This window comes from Anomaloglossus baeobatrachus, chromosome 6, assembly GCF_048569485.1.
Source record: "Anomaloglossus baeobatrachus isolate aAnoBae1 chromosome 6, aAnoBae1.hap1, whole genome shotgun sequence".
Lineage (NCBI taxonomy): Eukaryota > Metazoa > Chordata > Amphibia > Anura > Aromobatidae > Anomaloglossus > Anomaloglossus baeobatrachus.
In genome coordinates, this window is record NC_134358.1 from 521223815 (window position 1) to 521245807 (window position 21993).

The 21993-nt window shown below is 46.9% G+C and overlaps 1 protein-coding gene across 12 annotated transcripts in view; it reads left to right on the forward strand.

Annotated features, from left to right (window-relative positions):
* ARHGAP12 (Rho GTPase activating protein 12) overlaps positions 1-20083 on the forward strand; it is a 130107-nt gene extending 110024 nt beyond the window's left edge. For all 12 annotated transcript variants that reach the window (XM_075315490.1, XM_075315494.1, XM_075315491.1 and 9 more), the window contains 9 exons: positions 5517-5621; positions 7335-7433; positions 8409-8520; positions 10536-10652; positions 10962-11060; positions 12191-12268; positions 14069-14203; positions 15779-15881; positions 19172-20083. In XM_075315490.1, the coding sequence (XP_075171605.1) occupies positions 5517-5621; positions 7335-7433; positions 8409-8520; positions 10536-10652; positions 10962-11060; positions 12191-12268; positions 14069-14203; positions 15779-15881; positions 19172-19346 (1023 nt within the window). In that variant the 3' untranslated portion in view covers positions 19347-20083. The remainder of the gene's footprint in view (positions 1-5516; positions 5622-7334; positions 7434-8408; positions 8521-10535; positions 10653-10961; positions 11061-12190; positions 12269-14068; positions 14204-15778; positions 15882-19171) is intronic.
* Positions 20084-21993: the final 1910 nt, after the last annotated feature.

Consider the following 21993-nt stretch of genomic DNA (forward strand, 5'->3'; position numbering starts at 1 on the left):
TCTGAGTCACTTTCACAATCCATGGCTCAGTCTATGGACAAATGGTCTGCCAAGCTGCTAGAAGCTTTGCAGTCCAGACCGGTCCTTACACAGGCCCCGGCCCCTGTTGGATCGTCGCCTCCAGGCCCCTCTCGGTCCGCGCCGCAGCGCGCCCCCAGGTTGGGCCCTAGGTCTCACGTGGAGGACTCCTGCCCGGACCACAGTCCTAGACAGGCTAAGCAGGCTCGCTGGGAATCTTCCCCGACTTCTTCACGCTGCTCGGGTTCCCAGCTTGAGGACTCTCTGGAGGACGAGGCGGACGTCGCAGCTCAGGGCTCTGACCCTGACGTCGTCCTTAACCTTGATACACCTGAAGGGGACGCCTTAGTGAATGATCTTATCTCGTCCATCAACCAGGTGTTGGATCTCTTTCCCCCGCCTCCTCCTGTAGAGGAGTCGGCGTCTCAGCAGGAGAAACACCAATTTAGGTTCCCCAAACGTACACGTAGTGCGTTTTTCGATCACTCTAACTTCAGAGACGCTGTCCAGAAGCCCAGAGCGGTTCCGGACAAGCGCTTTACTAAGCGCCTCACTGACACGCGTTACCCCTTTCCCTCTGAAGTCGTTAAGGGTTGGGCTCAATGTCCCAAGGTGGATCCTCCAGTCTCTAGATTGGCGGCTAGATCCGTGGTATCAGTTGCAGATGGCTCATCGCTAAAGGATGCCAATGACAGGCAGATAGAGCTCCTCGTGAAGTCCATCTTTGAGGCCACAGGCGCGTCTTGTGCCCCGGCCTTTGCAGCCGTGTGGGCACTCCAAGCTATCTCAGCTTGTTTGGCTGAGATTAATGCTGTCACACGCAATTCTGCTCCGCAAGTTGCGTCTTTGACTTCTCAAGCGTCAGCTTTTTCTTCCTACGCCATGAACGCAGTCCTAGACTCTGCTAGCCGTACAGCTGTGGCATCCGCTAACTCTGTGGCAGTCCGCAGGGCCATGTGGCTGCGCGAATGGAAGGCAGACTCGGCCTCCAAGAGGTTCTTAACCGGTTTGCCGTTTTCTGGCGACCGCTTGTTTGGCGAACGATTGGATGAGATTATTAAGGAATCCAAGGGAAAGGACTCCTCCTTATCCCAGTCCAAACCTAAGAGACCTCAGCAACGGAAAATACAATCGAGGTTTCGGTCCTTTCGTCCCTCCGCCAAACCCCAATCCTCCTCGTCCAGCAGGCCGGAGAAAGGCCAGAGGAACTCCTATGCGTGGCGGTCCAAGTCACGCCCCCAAAAGGCCGCAGGAGGCACTGCCTCCAAGGCGGCCTCCTCCTGACTCTCGGCATCCCCTAGCCGCATCCTCGGTCGGTGGCAGGCTCTCCCGCTTTGGAGACGCCTGGTGGCCACATGTTCAAGACCGATGGGTGAGAGACATTCTGTCTCACGGTTACAGGATAGAGTTCAGCTCTCGTCCTGCGGCTCGTTTCTTCAGAACCTCCCCGCCCCCCGCTCAGGCCGATGCACTTTTTCAGGCAGTGGACGCTCTGAAGACGGAAGGAGTTGTGATCCCCGTTCCCCTTCAGGAACGTGGTCGCGGCTTTTACTCCAACTTGTTCGTGGTGCCAAAAAAGGACGGATCATTCCGTCCCGTTCTGGACGTCAAGCTACTCAACAGACATGTGAGAACCAGACGGTTTCGGATGGAATCTCTCCGCTCGGTCATCGCCTCGATGTCACAAGGAGACTTCCTAGCATCGATCGACATCAAGGATGCTTATCTCCACGTGCCGATCGCACCCGAACATCAACGCTTCTTGCGTTTCGCCATCGGGGACGAACACCTTCAGTTCGTGGCATTGCCTTTCGGCTTGGCGACAGCCCCACGGGTTTTCACCAAAGTCATGGCATCCGTTGTGGCGGTCCTACACTCTCAGGGCCACTCGGTGATTCCCTACTTAGACAATCTCCTAGTCAGGGCCCCTTCTCGGGTGGCGTGTCAACACAGCCTTACCGTCGCTCTGGCGACTCTCCAGCAGTTCGGGTGGATCATCAACTTCCCGAAATCCAAGTTGACACCGACCCAATCACTGACTTACCTCGGGATGGAGTTTCATACACAGTCAGCGGTAATCAAGCTACCGTGGGACAAACAGCTTTCTCTGCAGGCAGGGGTGCAATCACTTCTTCGGGGTCAGTCACACCCCTTAAGGCGCCTCATGCACTTCCTGGGGAAGATGGTGGCAGCAATGGAGGCAGTGCCGTTCGCGCAATTCCATCTGCGGCCACTCCAATGGGACATTCTCCGCAAATGGGACAGGAGGTCGGCTTCCCTCGGCAGGAACGTCTCTCTTTCCCTTGCAACCAAGACGTCACTTCAGTGGTGGCTCCTTCCCAATTCTCTATCGCAGGGAAAATCCTTCCTACCCCCAACCTGGGCTGTGGTCACCACGGACGCGAGCCTGTCAGGGTGGGGAGCGGTTTTTCTCCACCACAGGGCTCAGGGAACCTGGACTCCGATGGAGTCTTCCCTTCAGATCAATGTTCTGGAGATAAGGGCAGTGTATCTAGCCCTATTGGCTTTCCATCAGTGGCTGGAGGGCAGGCAGATCCGTATCCAGTCGGACAACGCCACTGCCGTCGCATACATCAACCACCAAGGCGGCACTCGCAGTCGTCAAGCCTTCCAGGAAGTCCGGCGGATTCTGCAGTGGGTGGAAGCCACAGCTTCCACCATCTCCGCAGTTCACATCCCGGGCGTAGAAAACTGGGAAGCAGATTTTCTCAGTCGTCAGGGCATGGATGCGGGGGAATGGTCTCTGCACCCAGAAGTGTTTCGAGAGATCTGTCGCCGCTGGGGAACGCCGGACGTCGATCTCATGGCGTCACGGCACAACAACAAAGTCCCGGCATTCATGGCACGGTCTCAGGATCACAGAGCTCTGGCGGCGGACGCGTTAGTTCAGGATTGGTCGCAGTTTCGACTGCCTTATGTGTTTCCTCCTCTGGCGATGCTGCCCAGAGTGTTACGCAAGATCAGGTCCGACTGCCGTCGCGCCATTCTCGTCGCTCCAGACTGGCCGAGGCGGTCGTGGTACCCGGATCTGTGGCATCTCACGGTGGGTCAACCGTGGGCGCTTCCAGACCGCCCAGACTTGCTGTCTCAAGGCCCGTTTTTCCATCTGAATTCCGTGGCCCTCAACCTCACTGTGTGGCCATTGAGTCCTGGCTCCTAGCGTCTTCAGGGTTATCTCAGGATGTCATTTCCACCATGAGACAGGCCAGGAAGCCAACGTTCGCCAAGATCTATTACAGGTGTTGGCAAATCTTCTTATCCTGGTGCTCTGATAACGGTTTTCTTCCATGGCCGTTTGCCTTACCCACTTTTCTTTCATTCCTTCAATACGGAATGGACAAGGGTTTGTCACTCGGCTCTCTCAAGGGCCAAGTATCTGCGCTCTCCGTATTTTTTCAAAAGCGCCTAGCCAGGCTTCCGCAGGTCCGCACGTTCCTACAGGGAGTTTGCCACATAGTCCCACCTTACAAGCGTCCGCTGGAACCCTGGGATCTTAACAGGGTACTAACGGCTCTTCAGAAACCACCTTTCGAGCCACTGCGGGATGTCTCTTTATCACGCCTTTCGCAGAAGGTGGCCTTTCTAGTGGCAGTTACATCACTCCGGAGAGTGTCTGAGCTGGCAGCGCTGTCATGCAAAGCCCCCTTCCTGGTGTTTCACCAGGATAAGGTGGTTCTGCGTCCGGTCCCGGATTTTCTCCCTAAGGTGGTATCTCCTTTTCATCTCAATCAGGATATCTCCTTGCCTTCACTTTGCCCCAATCCAATTCACCAATGTGAAAAGGATTTGCACTCTTTGGATCTGGTGAGAGCACTCCGACTCTACGTGTCTCGCACGGCGCCCCTGCGTCGTTCAGATGCGCTCTTTGTCCTTGTCGCTGGCCAGCGTAAGGGTTCGCAGGCTTCCAAGTCAACCTTGGCTCGGTGGATCAAGGAACCGATTCTCGAAGCCTACCGTTCTTCTGGGCTTCCGCTTCCTTCAGGGCTGAAAGCCCATTCTACCAGAGCCGTGGGTGCGTCCTGGGCATTGCGGCACCGGGCTACGGCTCAGCAGGTGTGTCAGGCAGCTACGTGGTCTAGTCTGCACACTTTCACGAAGCACTATCAAGTGCATACCTATGCTTCGGCAGACGCCAGTCTAGGTAGGCGAGTCCTTCAGGCAGCGGTGGCCCACCTGTAAGAGGGGGCCATTTTCGGCTCTTTTTATTGAGGTATTCTTTTACCCACCCAGGGACTGCTTTTGGACGTCCAAATTGTCTGGGTCTCCCAATGGAGCGACAAAGAAGAAGGGAATTTTGTTTACTTACCGTAAATTCCTTTTCTTCTAGCTCCTATTGGGAGACCCAGCACCCGCCCCTGTTCCCTTCGGGCTGGTTGTTCTTTTGTGTACACATGTTGTTCATGTTGAATTGTTCTTTTGGTTCATGGTTTGCAGTTCTCCGAACATCCTTCGGATTGAATTTACCCTAGACCAATTTATAAGTTTTCTCCTTCCTGCTTTTGCACCAAAACTGAGGAGCCCGTGATCCACGGGAGGGTGTATAGGCAGAGGGGAGGGGTTACACTTTTTAAAGTGTAATACTTTGTGTGGCCTCCGGAGGCAGAAGCTATACACCCCAATTGTCTGGGTCTCCCAATAGGAGCTAGAAGAAAAGGAATTTACGGTAAGTAAACAAAATTCCCTTCTTTTTTTTTAAGTTGTACAGCGCGACTTGGGCTCTTATATACAGCATTCCAGAATACTGTATATAAGAGCCCACTGTAGGTGGCCGCAGCTTATAGTCACCAAATCTGGTGATGGGTCCCCATTAACCTTTCAAATCCTAATCGCCCCAGATGTGTTTATTTTTCATGAAGAGACGTCCATGCACTTGACTGTATGAGCAAAACGATGGCCTTAATGGGCCTGCGCCGTACATGCAGACATGACCACTGAGGTCAATGAGCGGCTGCAGCGGTGTTGGGCATGTAAACCATGTAAGTGCTGCAGAAACTGATATACAGACCAGTGGCGATCACCAGAAGGGATTTAAATCGCTACTTACGTTATGTTTTATTTTTTTTTATTTTTTTTTAAAAAACAACAATTAATTAAAAATTTGCTTTTAAGAATGTTTTTAAAAGTGTCAAATAGCAAATATTATTGATGACCCATCTGCAAAACGGCTTCTGTTCAGCTTCGGAGGAGCTGATGTGCGATTCTCGGCAGCGCAGTGAACGGAGCTGTGCAGAGAATGATCGTAGAACAGCGGATCACTGGGGGTGCGGGGTGTCTGCCACCACTGATCTAATATTGATGACTAATGTTACACCCACTGTCCTGCCAGATTAGTATCGCCCCCCATTCCATACACGGGCGGGATCTATAGGTTCAGCATTCCGTGCCCTTCGTTCCCTGCATTGCACACCAGCCACATGTCACCGACCTCCGTGCCTTCTCTCTACTGACCTAACGTGACCTTTCTTACTTATGCTTAGAAGTTTGGCGGGAACCAATCAAAACCAGAGTTCACGGTGGATCTAAAAGGAGCCTCTGTGGAATGGGCCACGAAAGAGAAATCCAGCAAAAAGAACGTTATCGAGGTAAAAGCTTCTAAGACTAAACTCATGGGAGAGGTAGAATGACCAAAATAGGCGAAACTATTCACATTCCTTCCCTCTGTAATAAGAAGGTAAATTGTTAGCATCTGGATGCGTGGCTTCTCCGCTGTCATGTCAGTCTGCACGGCACAGTAATGGCTGCCAGCTGTCAGCGAGTATGGACTAGAAAAACATTGCTCAGGCTCCGCTGCCAGCTTTACTATTCATGACAGCAGCTCGCCGGCTTGCTGGGGTATTCCCGACATTTCTGTATATCCACTATTACCAGTGGACTGACTCCTCCTGTATCAATCATTAGCTCAAGACTGAGATGTCTATTTATAATTGAGCGCAATCCAATAATAACATGCAGCATTAGAAGAGATAGTGTGTATAGAGCATTTACCGGATATAGTCATCTTGTCTGTGATGATAATGAGACTGCTGAAAAGTCATCTGTTCAGAACAGTGAGTGTTTAATATCCATGTTTCCCCAAAAATAAAACCTGTTCTTATATTATTTTTTGCTCTGAAAGATGCGCTAGCACTTATTTTCAGGGGATGTCTTATATTTTCCCATGAACAACAAACCACATTTCTTCTTGAACAAAAAAAAAAATCAACATTTGTTAAAATCTAATCATGTCATCACATTTTGTGTTAATTCTATTACTGGTTCAGATGCACATTTTCTTATCTGATCTCATGGTGCAGAACCAGTCATATAGTGGTGGGTACATACCATATTTACAAAGGGTTAAATTACCTGCTTACATTTTTTTTTTTATCTCTATGTTCTGCTAAGTTTACCTCCAAAGCAAAGCAGACACCCCCCCTAAAAGAATCGCACTTCCCAGACCCCAAACAATTAGAGTTGGCAAGTTAATGGGCTCTCACATGCAAATCAGTGTCACTGTCAGGTCCCCTGCTTTCTATAGCAGTTGGCTCCCCCTGGTGTTTGGAAGCAGTATCACTTGCGTGGAGTGATACTGGTACCTGATCTGTTTGTGAGAGCTACAGTGCAATGCAGCCGGAACAGCGAGGGTCCTGACAGTGACACAGATCTCTGTGTGAGAGCCCATCTACCATCAGCACTTGCCAACTGTAATTGTTTGGGGTCTGATGAGTGTAATTTGTTTTTTTTTGTGGGGGACGGGTCGCTTTCTTTTGTGATTGTCTGCTTTCTTTGATGACGAGTCCTGCTGTATTCTTTATCTTTTTTAGCTACTTGGACATTTCATAAGGGAACCGCAATTAGGGTTTCTTTTTGGAGTAGGGCCTATATTTTAAGCATACTCAAAGCTTCAAAAATCCTGCCAGGGGATTAACAGGGAATTAGACTTAGTACCCACTGTCAGATTTGTGATTTATTTTGCCCCTAATATAAAGTTCCCTTTAAATAGTCTGTCCACATTTTTTACCCACCAAAACTGCTCAGACTATTCAGTGATAGTAAAGCTGGTGTAATCAAAGCGGTAACATAAGGAAGAAAAGAAAAGAAAATGATTACTCTATCTGCTAATATCACCTTCTGCTTTCAAGCTTTGGCCAGTAAATGCTCCATCTGGTAATTATTGACCGCTGCTTTGTCCCTGGTGCATGCACAGAATGTCAGTGAGGCCGACCCCCACCGAAGAGAGGAACAAAACAATCAGTGACCACCACATATCATATGTACGGTACTTCCCTACTTATTTCTTTTTCCATTTCTTACAGCTAAAAACTCCCTCAGGAACAGATCTACTGATACAGACTGAAAATGACAATATGATCAAGGAGTGGTACTCTGCACTCTGCAACACGATTGGCATTCCGGTATGGGCCCGTGATATTCTTATGTGGTCATATTATTAAAGATGATAACCTAGAATAGATGCAAATGTAGCAAAATCTCTGCTGTAAGAAGCATCTCTGTGTACGGGCTTCATTATCCAGCTGTTAACAGGAATGTTCCCATAGACTGACAGCAAGCAGAGATCTCAGAAATGCCCCAAAAATAATTTGTTCCTAATCACAATACATATGTTTGAACACTAGTATTTGTCAGTCCAGAGCTGCATTTGCAATTCTGCGTGCTTTACAGCTGTATTCCTTGCATAATCATCGTCTGCACACGCATCAATCACTCACACTATTGTTTCGTATGGCAAACAACGGAACATAAAGATCAGATGTTAGATTTCAATATCAATTCGTCGGAGGCTGTGGCCGGTCCCCCCCCTCCCCCCGTCGGAGGCTGTGGCCGGTCCCCCCCCTCCCCCCGTCGGAGGCTGTGGCCGGTCCCTCCCTCCCCCGTCGGAGGCTGTGGCCGGTCCCCCCCTCCCCCGTCGAAGGCTGTGGCCGGTCCCCCCCTCCCCCGTCGAAGGCTGTGGCCGGTCCCCCCCCTCCCCCGTCGAAGGCTGTGGCCGGTCCCCCCCCCTCCCCCGTCTGAGGCTGTGGCCGGTCCCCCCCTCACCCGTCGGAGGCTGTGGCCGGTCCCCCCCTCCCCCGTCGGAGGCTGTGGGCCGGCCCCCCCCACCTCATCAGAGGCAGTGTGGCGCATCCAAGGTTCTCCACTAGTCTCCAGGTTCTGATATTCTTGACACATGAAAGGATGGCTCAGCCAAGTATTAGGTGCAGAGATGAGCCATCACCTGGGTAATGGCTGCAAAAGGACACGGGTCCTCATGGCGGAGAACCCAGGCATTAGGGCTGTGGGAGCAACAGGAGATTGGTGAGAAGAGAACACTTTTTTAAATTAATGGTATTTGTCTTTTTATTTTCTTCCTCTTTCTTTTTCTTTCTTTTCAGATTATGGAGACTGAAGAGCCCAATGAAGATATAGTGCCGGACTCTCCAGTGGAGAAACATGGGAAAGATAAGCATGAGAAGGAGAAGGATCACGATTCAAAAAAGAATCGATGTAAGGCTATGTGCGCACGTTGCGTGTTTTCCTGTGTTAACGCTGTGTTTTAAACTGCAGCGTTTCAGTGCCAAATTGCATGCATTCTGCTTTCCCTGCAAAGTCTATGAGAAGACCAAAAATTAAATGCGCACACTGCTTTTTTAAACGCAGCGTTTTGGATGCCAAGAATCGATGCGTAAAAAAAAAAGCAGCAAGTCACTTCTTTTGTGCGTTGTAACTGCGTTCTGCACCCATTGAAATCAATGATGTGGGTCAAAACGCAACCAAAATGCACTTGGACTGCATTTTTGTTGCGTTCCACATGCTTTTTTGACAAACAAAACTCAGGTCTTTCAGTCTCTCTCTGGCTATCGATGTCGGTCAATCTCTCTCTGTCTGTCGGTCAGTCTCTCCCTCGCTCTTTCCTACTCACCGATCACCAGCGCAGCGCTGCACGGCTGTCACAAGCTCTGGCGGCTTTTCCTCTTTTTAAAATACCATCCTCTCATTATTCCATCTCGTAATCACTACTTTCCCCGCCCACCGGCGCCTATGATTGGTTGCAGTCAGACAAGCCCCCACGCTGAGTGACAGCTGTCTCACTGCAACCAATCACAGTTGCCGGTGGGCGTGTCTATATCGTGCAGTACAATAAATAAAAAACGACGTGCGCTCCCCTCAATTTGGATACCAGCCAAGGTAAACCACACTGCTGAAGGCTGGTATTCTTAGGATGGGGAGCTCCTCGTTATGGGGAGCCCCCCCAGCCTAACAATATCAGCCAGCAGCCGCCCGGAATTGCCACATCCATTAGTTGCGACAGTACCGGGACTCTACCCGGCTCATCCCAAATTGCCCTGGTGCAGTGGCCATCGGGGTAATAAGGACTTAATGGCAGCCCATAGCTGCCACTAAGTCCTAGGTTAATCATGGCAGGCGTCTCCCCGAGATACCTTCCATGATTAACCTGTAAGTTAAAAAAAATAAACACACACATCCAAAAAATCCTTTATTTGGAATAAAAGACAAAAAAAACCCACCCTCTTTCACCACTTTATTAATTCCCAAATACTCCTCCAGGTCCGACATAATCCACACTATGTCCCACGATGCTTTCAGCTCTGCAACATGAAGCTGACAGGAGCGGCCACAGACAATGACCGCTCTCTGTCAGCTCCAAGCAGCAACTGAAGTGAGTCGCGTTGTCAGCGGTGACGTCATTCAGGTTACCTGCGGCCACCGCTGGATCCTCCAACTGTGACAGCAATTCACCCGAGTGACTGAAGTGAGCTGCGCGATCAGCGATGACGTCACTCGGGTTACCCGTGGCCACCGCTCTTAGGTGGAGGACTTCAGCTGTGGCCGCGGGTAACATGAGTGACGGCGCTGCTCACTTCAGTCACTCGGGATTTGCGGTCACCGGTGAGTCCTCCACGGGTGACCGCTAATCAGGACGCGACACACAGACAGAGCCGCGGTATGACAATGAAGTCGGGTGAAGTTCATCCGAGTTCATTATCATTTCGCGACTCTGTGTCTGCTGTCAACGGGCATGTAGCAGAGCTGAATTGCCGAGGGATCACACTGTCAAAAATGCATCCAAAATGAATGCGTTTTGGATGCATTTTTTTAACCAACACATTGTTTACAGTTGTCCAGTCTGCCAGAGGGTACGTTTTTTTTCTGCACTTGATAGAACACAGCGTGCGCACATACCGTAAGTGTGATCAGCGCAGTCGCTATAGGAGCGGACGTACTCCTAACGCTCACTACGGGACATTTGAAAAAAAAAAATGAAGTCAGAGGAAATGTTTATTTGTGATTGCTGAATATGTTGGTGCTGTATAAATTAAAGAATATAGAACGTAAAGTGAAAATCAGGCATAGCCAACTTCAACCAACCTCTGCGCTGTTTTTATTTTACAAATAAATGCATTTTATTTAGATTGCTGTAATTTTAATTAGGTTTTTCGGTTTTTTTTATTTTTTTTTATGCATCAGTAAAATTAAATATTCCTTATTTGTATTTCTAGCCATCAAACAAACGTCTGTTGATAATTCGGAGCAAAAGAAGACCAAAACGAAGTTAAAGAAATTTCTTACAAGGCGTCCAACAATGCAAGCCGTGCGTGAGAAGGGCTACATTAAAGGTGATTTACAGGACGAGATCAGAGATAGTTGGGGGCCGTAGAATAGCATGGTGCCATCCTTGGGGTCGAGAGACCGTTCCTTTTTAAAATGTTCAATTTGTGCCCTGTTGAGGGTTGTTTCATATGTTGACTTTCTACACATGAAATTATAATCCATAATCCTTACCTTTTTGTTGATAAATTGGTAATTATATTTGGACCGGTTTTTAGCCAGTTGTGTCTCAGGTCTACAATAGTTTATAACCTGCAGAATGTTTATAAAATTCCGTTAATGGAGTGCTCATGCTTCTGTGCGGCTTCTGCTTCCAGATCCTGTATTCGGCTCCAGCCTGGCCAGCCTCTGTCAGAGAGAAAACACTACAGTGCCAAAATTTGTAAAGATGTGCATCGACCATATCGAAGAGCAAGGTATGTAGTATGTGCACATTAGTCAACTGCATAGGAGTTGGCTGCAGAACCTGGCACAGCCACCACCACAACATATACGGTGCGGTGATGGGGATAGAGCACCGTGCCCATTATTGGCTAGACACCCCCCCCCGCCCCCATGATCAGACATTGATACCCTATCCATAAGGAAGTGAGGTTTCTCCTTTGTAATTAATTTGTACCTACACCACATTGACCTGCAAAGTATAATGGAGTTGTAAAGTTTGAAGTCGTCAGACCCCCACAGTGTTAGAGCCAGTTTGAAATGTGCCATCATTTTATACAATGGGAACGCCCCTTTCACTTTTCGTAGACGAGGGTCTGCGGGCTCATATTTTATTACTTTTAGCAACACAAATATCTCCTTATGTAATATAAACTATAGGGATATTATTATTCAGATGCCCCTCTTAATCATTCCCATTGCCATTAGAATATAGCATCCAGCCCCCTCGTCATGCTGGCTGTCTTTACAGACGTGTGACAGAATGGCTGGTGGTAAAGATGTGTCGGTCCTGTAATATGACCCACCACGAGATCAAGTCACTTCTTCATTCCTCTGGCCACTTTCTGTCCAAGCTCCCTACAAAATGGGTTTTGGACGCACACGCTGACGAGGCCATTGACTATAATGGTGAAGAGAGTCACACTGTGCTCTGTCTTGCACCATTTTCGGGCAGTCTACTACATCTGGGTGTCCACCTGCAGAAAGCATATACGCCCGAAAATGGTGCAAGACAGAGCACAAGGTGACTCTCTGCACCATTATAGTCATGGCCCTGGGGGGGCATCAGCGCTCCTGTAGGTGTAATGTGGAGGGGCTCAATACTTTTGTCCATCTAGTGCATCAGTCAAATTTAAGACTCTTTATACAATCTATACCGCTACTCTAAATGTTATTATATTTGCCATGCCTATTCCATGTACTGCCAGTGCTGATAATATCCGCCACCGACAATCCGGCTGACGCTTCCATTGATTCCTCATTGAATTAGTGGAACTTGTTCAGACTTGGACTTCCATTTCAGGCCTTTGTGATACAAGTGACTTGTTTTGTGGTGAACCAAAGTGATCACTGAGTGACCCCATCATTTTACTTCTTGTTTTAGGACTGGACATTGACGGTTTGTACAGAGTCAGTGGGAACCTTGCGGTGATACAGAAGCTGAGATTTGCGGTGACGCACGGTGAGTTCTGTTTGCCACACAAACCTTTCCATATTCCTTATTCTCGTCTGATTGGAATCCGGTGTTTGTAGATCTTTGTTTTGCCGAGCGGCCTGTAGACCGCAATCCCATGTGGATTATCGGGATTTGATTTTACGATCCATCACATCAGTAGCAGTCAACACATTATGGTGGCCTTAAGTGCAGCCCAGGAGTCCATCGAGGGTGCTGCGGATTATGCTCAGTGTCATTTGCAGCTGGACATGAAAAGTTAGTCCCATTATAGTCTATGGCAATAGTTACTGTATATGTATTATACCTCTACCTTGGAAGCTGGAGATACAGGAGGGTTCCCATCTTCAGTTTATATATGCAGCAGCAGGCAGCACAGAAGCTGGAGGTTGTGGGACCCCATTGGGCTTGTGTCTAAAGAGCTTTTAGAAGATACAAGAAATAGCACCACTTGTGTCTGCAGGTTATTTGAAGTATTGCAACTTGTGCACCTCTGCTTTGTTGAGTCACAAAACAAAACACAAATGTACAGGTGTGGCACTGGTCTTTTTTTTTGGGGGGGGGGGGGATGCAGGAGTTTTTTTTTTATTGTTCTGTATGTATTAACCCCTTTTTATGTTCTAAGCTATTTGATGTTCTAATTAACATTTGCGCTCTCACAATATATTTTGATGATTTATTATAATTTCTATTTTTATTTTATTTGTTTCCAAGTTTTCAGCTATTTTCCTAATATCATGATGCAGCCGGGCACCCTGACAAGGACGTGGTAGTCAACATTCGTTTTTGAGGAGTTTGCACTTTTTTTTATAAAAAATAAATCCGCTTCTTTAACGCCACAAGTTTTGTTTTCCCTTTTTGATTTTTTTTTTTTGTAATCTGGGTCCTTCCAGAAACCTCTTTAGTCTTTATTGCTGAAATCTAGATTATTAGTAATGATGAACGAGCACAAAAGTGATCTTTTCCCAAATCAAGCAATTTGGACACTGACGGGCTCGACTCTAATAGCGAGCATAAAGGCCCTGTCACACACAGATAAATCTGCGGCAGATCTGTGATTGCAGTGAAATTGTGGACAATCAGTGCAAGGTTTGTGGCTGTGTACAAATGGAACAATATGTCCATGATTTCACTGCAACCACAGATCTGCCAAAGATTTATCTCTGTGTGTGACGGGGCCTTTAAGGGATGTCATTGTGCAATTCGGGTCTCTGGCAACATAAACAAAGCATTGCTAGGGGAGGGTGTGCGAGTTTTATTTATTTTATTATTATTATTTTATTATTATTACACACTACAGCCAAACACTTTGGCTCTTACTGAGGGCAAAAACATTCAGACACTTCTAGCGCCTCTCATTAGGGTGCCTGCTCCCATCACTCACTGAAGGGAGTTGGTACTTTGCTGGACTATTCATGAATGACACATCTGAGCACCCGCGATACTTGCCCGAGTGTACCTGAGCGCCCTACTTTTTCGGTGGTGAGCACGCTCGCTCGTCATCAATCATTAGGCTTTAGGCACATGATAAACTAAAGTTATACAGTGATCCTATTACATCTGTACACATTGAGTATTGGGGAGCGCGTCTCTGAGGGGCAGATTTAGGCTGTATTGAAATCCATGAAGAACAGACATTTGTCAAACCTGCCGCATCCCATTTAGTATATGTGCATTTTACATGGGGGATAATAATCCCGATGCAGAAGACATTTGTAGGAGGAAATACACAATAGTCCTAGTTACCAGAAATACAGAAGCCGCCCTGTTCCCTACATAATGCAATACATTTGTGCCATTATATTGCAGATGAGAAACTGGACCTGAATGACAGTAAATGGGAAGACATTCACGTGATCACCGGGGCCCTGAAGATGTTCTTCAGAGAATTGCCCGAACCGCTCTTCACCTACAGCCATTTCAATGACTTTGTGAATGCAATCAGTAAGTCAGCAGCAATACAGTCATTCCATCCATTCATTCATTCATTCATTCACTATTTTTAACTCTTTCACTTTCAAATATAAAGTTTTCACATCCCTGTAGTAAAAAGGGATAAATAAGGTAAAGACTGCAGAAATGTTCCAAATTTTATCATTGCAAAGAAGGTAGACGTGTGCTGTGTATTGTAGAAAGTCTTTTTCACAGGAATAATAGTGCAGCAAGCACAGCTACTTTTCCCCTGAAAACAGACGACACCGGCTGAACTAGATTTTACTACATTATAAGGGTGTGTGCCCACGATCAGGGTTCACAGCGTTTTGGATGCAGCATGTTTCAGCTGCGTCCAAAACACTGTTGTACAGTACAAGCACAGTGGAGGGGGTTTCTATAAATCCCGTGCCAACTGTGCGTGTGCGGCCCGCAGCATAATCTGACCTTCGGTGCGGCTTTCTGAGCTGCAAGCATGTCAATTCTTTGCTGCAGAGTCGCAAGCGTCCCACGAAGGGAGAACAGAAGAGAAAGAAAGCAAATGCCCGAACCTGGATTGTGGGCGCGAGTAGCTGCGTTCTCCTGCGGAGGAGACTCGCGGCCCCGCAGGACGAGACATGTCACAACCAGGACGCAGCGGGTCTGTTCATGTGCACATACCCTAAGGGTTTTTGCTGCCAATGTCAGTTGTGAGACTAATGCAGCACTGTGTCTTGGTTTCCATTTGTTCATTTATGATGGAAACCATGCAAAAGATGTGACCAGAGCTTTACGTGGTCATCCCCTTTCAGGTTTGGTTGACAGCTATTACTCCACACCTACCCATGCACATGCTTGGTTTGTTTCTACATGCACATGTTGTGAATGGGGACAGGCCAGTAACTACTACCTGGTAGACAGTTGAGCAAAATGATCCTGGTCCGGTGGCACACATGGCTGCCACTCCAGAACCCTGCAAATCTTATTCCTATCAGCATCGCCAACGCCTCTTCTGATTAGTAGGCCTTATGTGATGTCATGCGAGCGTGGTGCTACAGTGATGATGTCACCCTGCACCTACTAACTAGAGATGCTTGGAATGCCGGCACGTTGGAGGACGTTGGCGGGGCTCTGGTCTAGCAGCCACGAATTACAGATGTGGCCACCCCTGAGAATCATTTTGCTTGATTCTACAACCTGGAGAATAAAAAATCAGGCGCATTGAAATTCAACATGCCCACCCCCAGATTCCCCAAACATTGCTAAACAAGCACATTAAATGGTGTCCGGTTCTGACAAAATCGAAAGGTTTGGCCAACCTTCATATATGGTAGACAAGACAATCTCCTGTACATGAGAAGTTCCAGGGCCTGATATAAGCCAGCATTTTCACAGTTATGTATTATATGATCATGTAAAACGTATCCTAATTTTCCCTTCAGATGAAAACCTCACCTGTAGAAGTTGTTGTTTTTCTTTGCTGCAGTTCCTCATTGTGGCCACTAGAGGGCACTGCAACCCAGCGCACCACCAGTCTCCATGGGCTGCGGTGTTAGCGCTCGAAATGATTTGTAAGTGACTTTTATTTCCCATTTTGTCTCTTTTCAGAACAAGAGCCCAAGCTCCGCGTTCAGGCAGTCAGAGATTTAATTAAACAGTTGCCAAAGCCGAACCAAGACACAATGCAGGCTCTCTTCAAGCATCTCAAGCAGTGAGTGGGGAGTATTCAGCACACGATAGATTTGTCATTGGGATTGTCAGATTTTTTTTTTTTCTTCTTTAAGTGGCATTTTAGCTGAGCTCAGTTGTTTTCTTGCGCGGGAATCTGAAAGCCGAGCATTGCTGCACAGAAAAAGGCTATAATTGGTGCTTAAAATTCAGAGAGGCCGTCACTGCCTGCGCTCTACACGTTGGTGGATGTGTAAATGTAATAAGTAAATGTGAACAAGCCAGGGACTTGATGGAGATGAAAACAGCAATTCATCACATAATAAACCAGATCTTCCAGGCATTTCCAAAGCAAATGCATCAATCTCCTGAGGGTATAATGGTCTTTACAGCAGATATCTACATACTCTGTGACATGATCAGTTATAGGATTAAGGGAGAGATTCTGGATGATCACTTTTTCCAGACTTGAATTTACATGGTGCTTTTTTTTTCATTTATTTATTTGTTTTATATACTTAATAGACTCTATCAGCAGGTTTCTGCAATGTAATCTGAAGACAGCATGCTGTGAGGTTAAAACAAAGATTTCAGCCCTGCATCTCTTATCTGAACGTGTTTTTGTTTACCTGCTATGTTAAGGTACCGTCACACTTAGTGATGCTCCAGCGATCCCACCAGCCATCTGACCTGGCAGGGATTACTGGAGCGTCGCTGGTGAGCTGTCAACCAGGCAGATCTCCACAGAGATCAGCCACCAGCGACCCGTGTAACGACGCTGTGCTTGGTAACCATAGTACACATCGGGTAACTAAGCAAAGCGCTTTTGCTTATAGTTACCCAATGTGTACCTTGGCTACGTGTGCAGGGAGCTGGCTTCTAAAAGCTGCGGACGCTGGTAACCAAGGTAAATATTGGGTAACCAAGCAGAGCGCTTTGCTTGGTTACCCGATATTTACCTTGGTTACCAGCGTCTGCAGAAGCCGGCTCCCTGCTCCCTGCACATTCAGATCGTTGCTCTCTCGCTGTCACACACAGCGATGTGTGCCTCACAGTGGGAGAGCAACTACCAAAAAATGGTCCAGGACATTCAGCAACGACCGGCGACCTCACAACAGGGGCCAGGTCGTTGCTGGATGTCACACACAACGACATCGCTAGAAAGATCGCTGTTGTGTCACACAAAACGTGACTCAGCAGCGATGTTGCTAGCAATGTCGCTTAATGAGACGTGGCCTTTAGTTAAAGTCTCTTATCTTTATCATTAGTGGGTCTCAGCAGCATGTGAGCTTTACTCCTTCTCTGCCCACTCTATGATAAGCAGCTTCTGTCTATGGAAATGTACACTGAAAGCCTGGTGTAGGTGAGGGCAGCTCTCCCAGCTCTGCTACATACAAAATTTCAAATCTTTCACTGTCAGAACGACTGCACACAGTAATCTAAGTGATACATCATTGGATTCAGGATCTCTTTGCCTGCATCATGCTGGTAGCAGAAACCCGCTGACTGATTCTCTTTAAGTGTGCTGACAATTATTTGTTGGTCCGGGTTGTGAGACCCCCACCAATCTTAAAAAAAAAAAAAATGTGTTCTGATGAGCTCACGTCTGCAAGTATCATTGCTCAGCTCTTACATGAGTGCACTCAGTGATGTACCAGCTCAGTAGAAAGTCTATGGGTCTGTGTACTGCTTGGTGTGCTCTGATGCAAGCGCTGACCATTGCTGCCTGCAGAATTAAGGGCATTAGTGTTTTGAGTGAGTGGAGTCTCAGGACCCAGATCTGCATTTAAGTATAGAAAATGAGAATGATGCCCTCAGCTCAGAAAGCACAGAGCGCGGGGTATGGACTCATAGCCCTTCTGCTGGGCCTGTAACTAACTCTGTGAATGCACTTATGCAGGGGCTGAGCGCTGGTGCTTGCAGAAGCAGGGTAACTAAACTTTCACCTTTTTGGTTTAAAATTCAATCCAACATTGAAGGCCATTTAAACTTGCAAATCTTTTATTTATCTTCAACCTTGTGAAAAACAAAAATTGCATCTAAGTGGCCTCCGAACCACTGCTTACGCCTTAGTTTTATTTTTCTGTACTCCGTTACCATGTATTGGGAGTACGAATTCTGGCAGTGGTGGGTTTGGGGAGAATCTTAGGAGTGTTGCGCACCTTAGGCGTGTGGCTCGCTCCCTGTATTCAGGGCAGGTATCTACCTTCCATAATGACTACTACATTGTGTGTCTCCTGAGCCGTCAGCGGTAAATCCTCCACCTCGTTTATACCCAGCGCTGGTGACATTGAGCAGCGCTGCCGTGCCGGCTCTCTGGGTTTCACCATTGCACAGTAACGGAGTACAGAAAAGCCAGGCAGGTGAATACATTATAATACACCTCTCCTCTCTGACCAGATGAGCCCCCAAGTGGCTTTTTTTACAGCGGTGAATTTCAGAGCCCAGCGCTGTTCCTACTTAGTATGTGTAAGGCCCTGGATCGTTCAGCATTACAAGATGCTGTTCCTCCTAGTGAAGATCCAGCCGTGCTCCCTGGGAGAAAGCGTGTAAATGAGCTCTTATCTAGGAAGAAGAAAACTTCCTATAGGTAGTAGCCTATAAAAGTGTCTGAGTCATTAAATGGAATCTATCACCAGGTTTTTGCCACCTAATCTGAGAACATCACAATGTAGAGACAGAGTCCCTGATTCCAGCAATGTGTCACTTACTGAGCTGCTTAGTGCAGTTTTGATTAAAATCACTGTTTAATCAGCAGTAGTTTATCATTACAGGACTACTTGGTGTGCTGCTGGCAATCCAGCATGTTCGTGAGCTCTGTATAACTGCTAGATCCGCCACAGATAAAATATTGGTTTTATCAAAATGACAGCAAACAGCTCAGTAAGTGACACATCACTGGAATCAGGGTCTCTTTCTCTACATTATGCTGCTCTCAGATGGGGGAGCAAAAACCTGGTGACAGATTCCCTTTAAGGAGGAAAAGAAGGAACCCAGCTCTTCGTGTCTGATGCACACTTTTCTCCTGAACATATGCAAGAGGAGATCTTTCAGCTCTTTAATTGAGGGTGACTTCTGATTTTTTTAAAAATCCAGACATAAGTTGAGATCTAAAATGACATTGCTTACGCATTTCTAATTCATGCGCATTGCTATGACATTATACTGCTCAAACCTTGTGACCGAATCCCTTTAAAAAGCCTTGGGACATAATTCTCAGCCATACCATGGACGCCTACCCTCCATTTGTGTCTTCCTCCTCCTTAGTACAGGGCCGGGATACTATTTGGGCACAGGACTAACTCTTATGTTGTCTTTTTTTTGTTTTCCCAGCGTTGTAGAAACTGGAGAAAAGAACAGAATGACCTTTCAGAGTTTAGCAATTGTTTTTGGTCCAACGTTACTGAAACCGGAACAAGAGACTGGTAACATCGCCATTCACACGGTCTACCAGAACCAAATCGTAGAGCTAATCCTGCTGGAATACAACGCCATATTCGGCCGCTGACGTCACTTTTCTCAATGGGAGCAACCACTCTGACCATCTCATTCTGAAGGACACCGATATAATATTATTATTTACTTCTATTTTATTGCGGACCAAACTGTTTTGTGCTGACGTTTGCACTTGTACGAAGCTGATGAGACCCCTCCAGGTTTGGACGTTTGATTTGCGCCACTTCCTCTTGGCATTGACCGGATCCACTCATGACTCTCTTATTTTTATATCATTATTTTTTTTTTTTCCTTAACCAGAACTGCAATTCTAACACAGACACTGGATCGACTGGAAAATAAAACTACTAATCTCACACCGTAGATACAACATCTGTTCGCTGTTGCTTGCGCTGAAGTGTTTGAAGCTGATAATTGGTGGTGAATCATTTGTAGTGAAATTGCATCTCGTACGTGTCTCTTGATGCCGACAATGACTTATGTGCAGATATGGCGTATACCGGTCAGTAGAAGCTACCGCCACCATCTCACAGTTCTGCATTGCAGCTTGGTATTACCGCTAACACTTTGGCTTCTGTCATATATGGCCTTGAAGTGCTGCACCGTACTGATGCTGTCCTACTCCAGTCACTGACTTCTGGATCCTCGTATTCTCCTGGACTGACGTCTGATTGTGTGTAATACTTGGGTATTCTATTACAGCACAGTGTATTAAAGAACACTTGCCCCTAAAATATATATAATATATACATATATACACACAGGGTGGTCCAAAAGTAGGTGGACAGTATGTGTAATAGGGTTATCACACATGGTGGAAAGTGAAACTGACTCTGCTGCCCTTAGCAACCAATCAAATTCCACCTTTCATTTTCCAAAGAGTCTGTGAAGAATGAAAAATAGAATTTGATTGGTTGCTAAGGGCAACTGAGTCAGTTTCACTTTACACCATGTTTGATAACCCCATTACACATACTGTCCACCTACTTTTGGACCACCCTGTGTATATGAAATCCAGTCCTTGAGTTGTACTCATATTGGACTTTTCATAGTTATATCAGTCTTTAGATCTCATTAGAAGCGGATGGCCATCTGATATGTATGACGGGCGTCCCAACCATATAGTGATCAATGATGTTGGGGGAGATGATTGGGGCTGTTTTATTACAACACCAGATCCTTTTTGTTTCTCTGGTAAATGAGCTGTGACCAGAGGGTGGTGTCTATTGCTAGCCGATGTCCCCCTCCCCATTGATGCTGAGCGTCCATGGATGTGGGACAGTCGTGAGAGGTAGCTGTCAGCTTAACAAGTGGTTAGCCGGCACCTATCTCTACGGACACCTATAGCGTAAAGACCCCCATTCAGAATAGATGATAAGTGGACAAACCTTAATTTTCGGTGGGAGCACATGACCATCTGATGTATACGATGCTGACAGATCTCGGGGGAGAGAGACTACATCATTAGACTTTCAACACCTGATCCTTTAATTTGTAGGGGAGATAAGCCACTTTTAGTAGTGTCTCCTTCTCCCTATTGAAAGCACAGCGCAGCCGAGCGCTCATGTGTATGGGGCCGTTGGATGAGAAGTCTGCTAAACAGATGTTTGGCCATCAGCTCCCTCGTGTATGGCCAGCTTAAAAGGAATCTGTCACCAGCTTTTGCCACCTAATCTGAGAGCAGCATAGCGTAGAAGCAGAGATTCTGATTCCAGCGATGTGTCACTTACTGCGCTGCTTAGTGTAGTTTTGATAAAATCACAAATTAATCAGCAGCAGATTATCATTACAGAACTACTGTAGTCCAGCATATTCATGAACTCTGTATAACTGCTAGATCTGCAGCAGAGAACACACTGATTTTATCAAAATGACAGCAAAATGCTCAGTAAGTAACACATCGCTGGAATCAGGGTCTCTCAGATGGGGGGGCAAAAACCTGGTGACAGAGTCCCTTTAAGGAGGAAAAGAAGAATCCCAGCTCTTTGCGTCTGATGCACACTTTACTCCTGTGCTCATCACCTGGACACATGGAAGAGAAAGTGATCCTTTCAACTCTTGAATTAAAGGCAATTTCTGACTTTATTTGTACTTTTTAAAAATCTATATCCAGACATAAGTGGGGATCTACAATGACATTGCTTACGCATTTTTAATACATGACTGAAAACGCGTCACATGCGAAATTCGTAACTAGTGTCTCTTTTATCTCTGAACCTTATGGATTTTCACATGTGCCAATAAAGCCGAAATTCACTTTTACTCTAAGTCCTGGATGTATAAAGGGTCATCACTGTGCTGTCCTCGGGTCCTCAATGGCTTATATGTCTGGTTATGAAGATATATAAGGCTAAGTTCACACTTCCGTTGTTTTCAATCCGTCAGGTCCGTCAGCAACGGATCAGTTGTTTTTTAGATGTCAACTGATGCAATTGATGTGTTTTTCACAGGATTCCTTTCACAGGAATCCTGTGAAAAAATGGATCAGTTGCGTCCGTTTCATCCGCTGTGCGTCCGTTTTTTGACGGATCAGTCATGATCCGTTTGTGTTTGGGACAGCCCAGTGGGCGTGCCAAACATGCTGGGCATGCTCAGTAGAGCATGACGGAATCCAGCGCTGGATTCTGTCGTAAGACGGATTACGACGGAATCCAGCACCATAGACATACATTGCAAGTGTGACGGATGGCGACGGATTC